The following is a 9,089-nucleotide window of genomic DNA, read 5'->3' on the forward strand; positions in this document are numbered from 1 at the left end:
CTTTTGATTTAAAAATAAATATAAAAATATACTCTTTGTTTTGCAACTGGTTTTTACTTTTTTTTAATAACTGAAATCGGTAGGTACTGAAAAATAAAATACCTCGACGGTGTCTGAAAATACACCCAGAATTTCATATTTCAAAGACATATATAACAGAGGTCATGCTGTTTTAAGCAGTCAGACAAAAACAATTCTTTAAAAATATCTTCAAGAAACATATCGGCTTATTTTTTTCTTCTTGAGAACAATATGTTTTTTTTTGTCAATACTCCAAACTCGAACACGTTGATAATAGTATACGCAACCACTTATGCAGTTTTCACGACTGTTCTATTGATCCTTAATTTTCCTGGACCCTTATTATGTTGCTAGTGCTCTTGTCTTCTAATGGTAACCATGACAATTTAAATGACAGACGATAGAAGTACCATTGCTAGGTCTATGTGTAGTATCCACATATTAAGAACAATTGTGCAGGGAATGGTTGAGTGGGTGGAAATAGTAGCTTAATTGTGGCTGAGGGACAGATAAAACAAAACAAAAACAAAAATAACAACGTCACCGAGACAACCTCTGAAATACATGAAACCAGAAGCATGTGACCAGAAGCAACCAATCACTCGTTCCCACGTCCATTGGCAAGAGCGTACGACCGTGGTATCTACTCATCACTACAGTAATAAGAACACTTCAGTGTTGCGCATCAATTGGACTCATAGACTACTGAAAATCAATCGCTTTTGCGGAAAAATCGCAGTCTTGACAGGGCCATCTACAGCAATTCTCTGTATACTCGTATACCACATGGTTTTCTGCAAGATGATTACATTTTCAGTAACCCAGGACTAGACCTAGTTACATCTGCTGAACAGAAAAATAATTTTGGGATGGAAACTTCATGTCTCTATGACCCTGGCAGAGAGATTCTCATCATAAGTTTAGTAATCATGACAGTTCTAGGTCTTGTTAATGGATTCCAAGGAGATCACTGTGGAAACCGCAAACACATTTTTATTGCTGCAGAAAATCGTGCACTTCAGACTTCTACATTAAGAGAGGAGCAGGTCAAGTCTGCTGTCCGCTGTGTTAGCTACTGTCATGCTGATAACAACTGTCGATCTGTGAATTATCATGAAACAGATCAACTTTGTCAAATGAACAATCTGACAAGGATGCAAAATCCTGCTGATTTCTTTACACACTACGGCAGTGTGTACTTTGATGATGATGTACACACATCTCTATTCTCTGTGCCGCAGTTCAGAGGTTGTGATGAGGTCCTTCAAGCTGGTCATAATGTGAGTGGTATCTACACGATATTCACAGCTGGATTCAATGATGGGCTACAGGTCTACTGTGACATGGAGACTGATGGAGGGGGATGGATCGTCATTCAGAGGCGTCAAGATGGCAGCGTTGACTTCTACCGCAACTGGGCTGACTACCAGGTTGGCTTTGGCAGCTTGTCTGGTGAGTTCTGGCTTGGGAATGACAACCTACGCAGCCTGACTGAGACTGAAGGTAAGTGGCAACTTCGAATTGACTTAGAGGACTGGGAGGATAACACGGACTGGGAGAATAACACGGCCTGGGCTGAATATGACGACTTTCAGATTCATGGAGACAACTACACACTCCAAGTCAACTCATACAATACCCACAGCACTGCAGGAGACTCGCTCACATACCACAATGGAACGATGTTTTCAACTAAAGACAAGGACAATGATACATTTAAAAAGAAATTATGTGCCAAACTGCGCAAAGGTGCGTGGTGGTATATACGTTGTTATGAATCTAATTTGAATGGACGATTTGGGCAAGGAACCAATAGGGATGGTATAGTATGGAAATCGTGGAGGAAAGATTACTATAATCTGAAAAGCTGTTCGATGAAAATCAAACATTTTGAAAAACAGGAAAATAAGAATGTTAAAGATGAAGACATTTGATTTGTATCCATTGATAAGTTCCATGGGGGGCAGTAAAGCTGTTATTTGTGATCGATTTTTGGCAAGACATATTTTTAACGGGAAGTGACAAGGTTTTTAATTGAGGGTATAAACAAATGAAAAGAAAGTTGTGGTACGTTTCTTTTCACAAAATGCGGACACTGAATATATGATAGCATTTTGACAAAATATAGTAGGCCTAAGTTTTTGGTACGAATAAAGTGAGAAAGAAAAAAAAAAGGTAAATATCAATTCCCCTCCCAGAGATGGGAGGTTAGGCTACTGAGTACTACGTTGGTATTGGTGAAATTAATGTTTGATGCTCATGAAATAATTTGTTTGTTGAGAAAAGGATGTGCACCTGTGTTTTTGTCACTATGTTGGTACAATTAATGTATCTGTGTTGGATGAAATGACGGACATATACTATGCTGATATTGCATTAGATTATACAACTTTGTGTATTTACATAATTGGTAAAATTTTTAAGAAGAAATGTATGCGCTTGTGTTGAAAATGACTCAATTGGTACCATGTTGATACAATCAGTCCATGTAGATAATTTGAAAGAATTATTGGTGCCTTTTCAAGAAACTAGTGTAAGCGGTCATGAGAAGTTGTGTTAGCGGTCATGAGAAATGTAATACATGCAATTGGTGATGTTGGAATAATTCTTTCTAAAAAAAACAAGATCGTTAACAGAACAACGTTTACACAACGAATTTCCTTTTTTTCGTCAATTCAATTCTTAATTATTTCATATTAAATAAAGGAATAACTCTTAAAAGGAGAAAAACAGTGATTTCTACATTTCACTAACATTTTTAGTTTGATATCTAGTTCCAACATATTATATTAATATAGGTTTTCTCGGTCAATTTCGGCAAATGAGCAGCCAATTTAACCACTATGCTATTCTATTTCGCGCGAAATCAAATGCTACTGAAAAGGGTCATTCGATTTCGTTTTATGACCAGTCAAATGTACTGTTGCGTCATTCGATTTAACAAAATAATCATGCAATTTAACAATTCAACAAAGCAACATTCTAATTCGCAGGAGCTTTTTGAGGCGTGTGGTTAGTCATTCAAATTCATTTTTGGGCAGTCATTTCTGGAATTTGTGCAATCTAAAAAACGCTTTCTTAAATTTTTGTTTCCTTAAGAATGCTGAAGGCATAATTACGGTTCACTTTTTGGTACTTGAGTCACTTTGCCGATGTACTTCGAAGACGAGCTTTCGCTACAGTTTTACACGCATATTTCTAGAAATGGCAGCTCGTGGTCGCTACGCTAGAGTGGCCCAGGTAGATCGAGAAAGGTTGATTGAGGCCTTCGAGGGAAACGAGCAAAACTACCTCGAGCTTGCGGTCAATTTGAACATCAACAAGTCCACAGCCAGATCAATTGTTGCAACATAGTTGAGGACTGGAAGGCGAGAGACGCTGGCAAGAGGAGGAGCAACCCACAGCAAGATGGATGATGAGATGCGAAACAATCTGCAGGGCATCCTTGACGCTAATCCCGTCTTGCCACTTCAACAAATGAAGGCTAGTTTGAGTGAGATCTGCCAGAGAAGTCCCAGGTCCATAGCCAGGGCCTTGGATGGGATGATGATTACACTGAAACTAGTGGAGGACGTCCCTGATGCAAGAAATTCCCCTGAAGTTCTTGATCAACGCGTCCAGTATGGTGAGTACGTGGTTCCTGCAGCATGGTGTTCTGGCGCATCTAGTCTTCATTGACGAGACAGGTTATAACGTCTGGACTCGACGCTCCCAGGGTAGAGCTCCACGAGGGATCGCTGCAAGACGAGTCGTCGACAGACAACGAGGGAGAAATTGCAATGTCACCTTCGCTGTTTCTAGTGAAGTAGGCTTGGTGCACCACCGAATCGCATACGAAACTGTGACGCGAGAGAGATTCGAGGAGTTTCTTGCGGACACAATTCAAGAGTGTGATGCAGTTTTCCCAGACGACGAACCCATTTACCTCATATACGACAATGCGAGGCCTCACGTGCGAGCCCAACTCCCTGAAGGTGCCAAGCCAATGATCCAGCTGAAGTGCCTCCCTCCCTACTCCCCATTCCTGAACAGCACGGAGATGGCACACTCTGCATTCAAGGCTGCAGTTAAACGCATCCTTGGGTTACCTGAATGGCAACAACGTGTCGGAGACAGACAGGCTGCCCAGCAAGCAGGAATGAACATGCAGCAGTGGAGGTGCGATCTCCTTCAACAAGCAGCCATCCAGAGCGTCGATGTCATCACCCAAGTGAAGTGCATGCAGTGGTACAACCATACCCAAACATATATGCCAAGATGTCTGGCACGCCAACAGATTGATGGTTGAGGAAGAAACAACATAAACAATAAAAAACAGGAAAAACATAAAGAAACACCCCATTCAAAAACAATACAAAATTAGGTCTTGGTCAGTTATCCAAAAAAGATTCTCCCCCCCCCCAAAAAAAAAAAGAAATGAAGAAGAAAACAAAGAAGAAGAAAAAACCTCATTGGCCCCATGTAAAGTCTACTGGAAGCATAAATAAAGAAAACAAGGTTTGCCTGAATTAAAGTGAAGATACGAAACAGTTGCCTAGTACAGTTTATCTGTTTATTCGTATTTCTTTAGTCGTACTTATTTGAATTCTTTTTAAGCGAAATTGATTGCCTCTTTACGAAATTGAAAAAAAATTAAATCAGTAAAATCTCCAGTCGAACCAGCTTTGCTAAATTGAATGATGATTGTGTGTCACGAAAAAGAATGACGATATGCTAAATTGAACACAGTGCTACAGAAATTTGAATGCCTCAAAACGAAATTGAATGGCCGAATTCTGAATTTGAAACGCAGTAACAACTGGAGAGGCAAAATAGCTTCAATTCGAACGCACAAAAATTAAATTGGCTGCTCATTTGCAGAAATTGACCGAGAAAACCTATATTAATTCAAAGGTCATGTTCGTGTAGAGGCATTGACAAAATAATATGGAGCTTGTCCAAGGGACCTTATATTCATTGATTTCAATGCCTACACATGATGACGTCACAATGAGACATTAATTAATTCCAATAATTTCCAGTTCATTAGAAATCCACGTCTGGTTGGTAAAGACAATTTTAGAGCAGCAACTGACTACATTAACCATAGGGGTGCCATATAAACACTTTTCTTTTTAAGATGACGAAGTTCCTATCAGGAACATATGACCATGAACATCCAATCAGCGTTCCTCACATCCACCATAATTAATTGACATGCTCTAAATGATTATAAGATGGAATTTTTGCGTCGGGGTGATATAAATCAAATATGGTTTTGCCCTTCACCGACGTTTGAACACTGTATACTCAGTGTGTTACCTCCCGAGTGAAAGTTGGAAAAAAATCACTCGGGTGGGACTCGAACCCACGACCTCCTGCTTTCTGGTTCAGATGTCTTACCACTCGACCACCGAGCTAACAGGATCGGTTGGTCGGTTCGAATCTAATGTACCAGTAATTACAGCTGAACAGTCTGTCCTTGAGATGTTGATGTTCATGGGGATGTGAAGGAAGTGATTGAAAGTTAGGAATCACTTGTACCTGCTTAATTGTGTCATGCGAGTGCTCTTCGTGTTTGCTTCATGCCATAAATTACAACATGGCAACAGAATTTGTTATTGTCACAATCAATTAAAACAATTGGAAACAACATAATTTAAAGAAGGGGAAAACCTTATTTGATGAACTCCATATATTTTTGCCGTTTTTTTAATTTTTACTTTTTTTAATATTGTTTGACTACTTTAAAGTGTAAATCTGATGAAGAAACTCTAACTTAGGAGTACGACAATGTGTACTAGTTTTTGCAAAACTTGAACATGTAGAAACTTGACAAAAGTAAAAAGTTAAAGGTGGATGTTTCATCTGTTATAGGAACTCGGACCCTAAACCCCACAGCCACCCCTTGGTTTCAGCAATGACCACTAACGGATATTTAAATGCAACTTTAATTTTACATTGGACCTCATTGTAAACCTGATTCGAAAAAAAAAATTTGGAGCAAGAAAATATTGATTTATTTTTTAAAATTTCAGTCATGGAATATAGATTTGTACATGTAGACCAAAACATTGAGAGATGGTAGCCAGATATGGATTGGTCTGCCCCCCCATCCCTCTTTGTGATTCTCCTTCCAACCCTGCATGTCTGTGTGTCCCCTACATGTTTGTTTCTTGTTCCTCTGTCATTTACCTCTGAAGAAGGCCTGGCTAAGGCTGAAATGTAATGCCACTTTATTTTTGTTTAATGTCAATAACGTTACATATACTATAGAAGATAGATGAACCATATTTGCCTGATCTATCTTCTGTTAATCTGCCCGCCGTCATCGTCGTCATTAGCATATTTGAGAATATGGCCCACACAATAGAAGGGCGCTGTCACAAACTGAATGTGGTGGGTGAGATGTACTTTTAGGATTCATGGCTCAGTGCCCACGCCTCTCTGTGTTTTGTACCGTGCCATCGTATCGCCCGCATCAGCTACTTTGCTGGGCAATTTACTTGAATATTTTAGTGATTAACAAGTACGACATATTGCCAATTTATTAATAGTTTATTATGATGTCCGTAAACAGCATATTGACATTTAGGAAGGAGACGAGGCAGGCAATTATACTCTATTTTTGTGTGACCATGGCAGTAGCTCAATTTGTGTTTATCACAGATGAAAAGATGTATATATGGCGAGTCAAAATGAAAGTGACCGTATGATAAAAAAAAATGGCAGGCTCCATTTTGTAAAAAATATAATTTGGATAAAGAACATGTTATTGAGTAGTTATTGTGAACATTTCACGTAATTTGCATACTCTATTCCCAAATCGTGTCTATTTCAATAAAGAGATCACAAAATTCAGCTGTCCACCACTAATACCAATTTAACGGTCTACGAATTGATGAATATCCATTAATAAATATAATGAAAAAAAAACTTTTTCCCGCCTCCACGAATAAAGGAAAAATTGAAAATGAAAATAGAAAAAAATCACCAATATTTCTAGGGAAAAAGAGTTGAATTGTTCCCCATATTCAAAATACAAAATCTGACGGTAAAAATAATGTTTCAGTCTTGATTCATTAGATTTAAATCTCAGTTGTATTTAGAATCAATGAGGATGGCTGTAAGTGCTTGTTTCATCAGATCATCCAACAATAAAAACGAGAAATAAGAAGAGGAGCAATGGTTATTGGACTATGCCTCACTCACTAGAAAGTGAAGAGAGACATGTCCATAAGCATCACACTGCAGTCACATCTGCCCTAAACTGATTCTTTACTTAACCCTAAAAGGGCCGGGGTGCGGAATCCACCCCCCTCACTTTTTGGCTGGTCTCGACTCGAGACCAGCCAAAATATCGAGACCAAAGGGGACCTAGACAAAGACCGAGACCACAGCTCCCGAGACCGAGACCGAGACCGAGACCGGCAAAAAGTGGTCTCGAGACCGAGACCGGTCTCGAGACCAACAACACTGTAATGTACATAGCAGCAGGTACCGAATAAACTATTATAAGATGGAATTTAGCGTCGGGGTGATATAAATCACTGAATAAGGCAGTAAATGGAGCAATCTTGAGCTGTTTTATATTGTTTGGTGATAACTGTTACGTGATATCTTGTTTGAAAAAAAAATGTAGCTGTGTAGCAAGAACTAATGCATATTTGTAGTATGAATACATTAAGTATGTGAAGCTGTGTAGGACTATGTTATATATTGGTCATATTTTTTTTTTTTGCAGTTCTACTGAATGCACCAATAGGTTGCAATCTTTAAATTAAAGTGTGCACCTTTGTAGGATAAAGTTTATGCAGATTAATTTTAGGGAAAGTAGATTATTAGTGTTATTGATATGTGTAGATGTTTTTAAAAAGAACTTTTACAAATGATATGGACATTAGATAATGTAACTGTGTAAGATATAAGGCTGTACAATGTCGAATAATTTAGTATCGATTACTCGAAACTGCGTTTGACCGAAAATTTGGATTTTCGAAACTTCTGGCTGCAACTGCGGGCCGCGCCGGTGAAAAGTTGCACAAAGAGCGCGCCAATTAATATTTGCGTGCGGCAATCGAGTACTTTGCAGTTAGTATTATACATGTACAGGGTGAGTAGAAAAAAAGAAACCCAAATGTCGGGACTATTGTTTTAGTGAAGTTCTGCATAAAGCACCTTCAAAATGTAGGATTTAAAAGCCCAATTCATAAGCTATCAGTTAGTACAAGAATCATTCAAATCACTGATGTACTGTGACGAAACAGGGGTACAGGTATATGCAGACTTGTGTAGGAGTCTAGGTCATAGGAATTATTTATGCGCGTGATCTAGGACATCCGGTGCGTGCTTATAATGCCGAAGTGCGCGTGGACCAATCAGCAATAAATTGTGCTGCGTGATCAGGAGATTAATAATTCATGGTGTACAGGGACCAATCAGCACCGCGTATTATGCAGGCTGTGCGCGAATTAGCATGCTGTGGCGTGGGGTCCTGGGATCATCTCTTTAGTTCGCAAGATGGCGTCAATGCAGTAGGAATGCGTTCTGGTGCTGTTGCCAAGTCGCAAGAAGCCAAGCTTCGGGGTTCAGGGACGAGTCAAGTCGCGGTGCCGTTGCTGGGGTCTTCGTTGCTGTTGCGTACTCGGTCGGGAGTAGGAGCTCATCTCTGACGGTGGACGCTCTGGTGCGGCTGGGTTCGGGAGTTGATGCTCTGGGTTTAGCTAGCAGTAAGCTAAGTGTTGTCTAGTAATATATTGAATGAAGTTGTAGCTCAAGGTCTGTTATTCAGTGTCGATTATCTAAGATAATTGGGGACAAAGATTTAGATGGAATACTAGCCGTGAAATAAAGGCTGATTATCGTGATTGCTTGTCGTGGGTTGGACACCATTCGGTGGGGTTTTACGACAGAGGCGATCATTGCCGTAATCATTGAACTAGCTTGCCTGGCGAGTTTACTCTTTGCCGTGTTCTGAGCACTTGTGAGGGTTACCTGTTTCGTGTGAGGGTTATTTGGGTTACAACCTGCTTTGACGCTGAATTGGGTTGAGGGAATGAGGGTTACCTTTCCTCTGTGAGGTTTATTGG

The 9,089-nt window shown here is 39.7% G+C and overlaps 1 protein-coding gene across 1 annotated transcript; it reads left to right on the plus strand.

Annotated features, from left to right (window-relative positions):
• Nucleotides 1-950: 950 nt before the first annotated feature.
• On the plus strand, nt 951-8,749 carry LOC119730001 (ficolin-3-like). The gene is made up of 2 exons (XM_038202792.1): nt 951-1,770; nt 8,565-8,749. Exons 1-2 carry the CDS (start codon nt 951-953, stop codon nt 8,747-8,749), a joined length of 1,005 nt encoding a protein of 334 aa, XP_038058720.1.
• Nucleotides 8,750-9,089: the final 340 nt, after the last annotated feature.

The sequence above is a fragment of the Patiria miniata genome, unplaced genomic scaffold (assembly GCF_015706575.1).
Source record: "Patiria miniata isolate m_02_andy unplaced genomic scaffold, ASM1570657v1 HiC_scaffold_22, whole genome shotgun sequence".
In the NCBI taxonomy this organism is placed as follows: Eukaryota; Metazoa; Echinodermata; class Asteroidea; order Valvatida; family Asterinidae; genus Patiria; species Patiria miniata.

Bases quoted from the DNA above. Each gene is read 5' to 3' on its own strand.
- LOC119730001 (XM_038202792.1), top strand. From the start codon at position 951: ATGACAGTTCTAGGTCTTGTTAATGGATTCCAAGGAGATCACTGTGGA. The intron at 1,771-8,564 runs GTGCGTGGTGGT...GCTGTTGCCAAG, and splicing joins ATGTGCCAAACTGCGCAAAG to TCGCAAGAAGCCAAGCTTCG.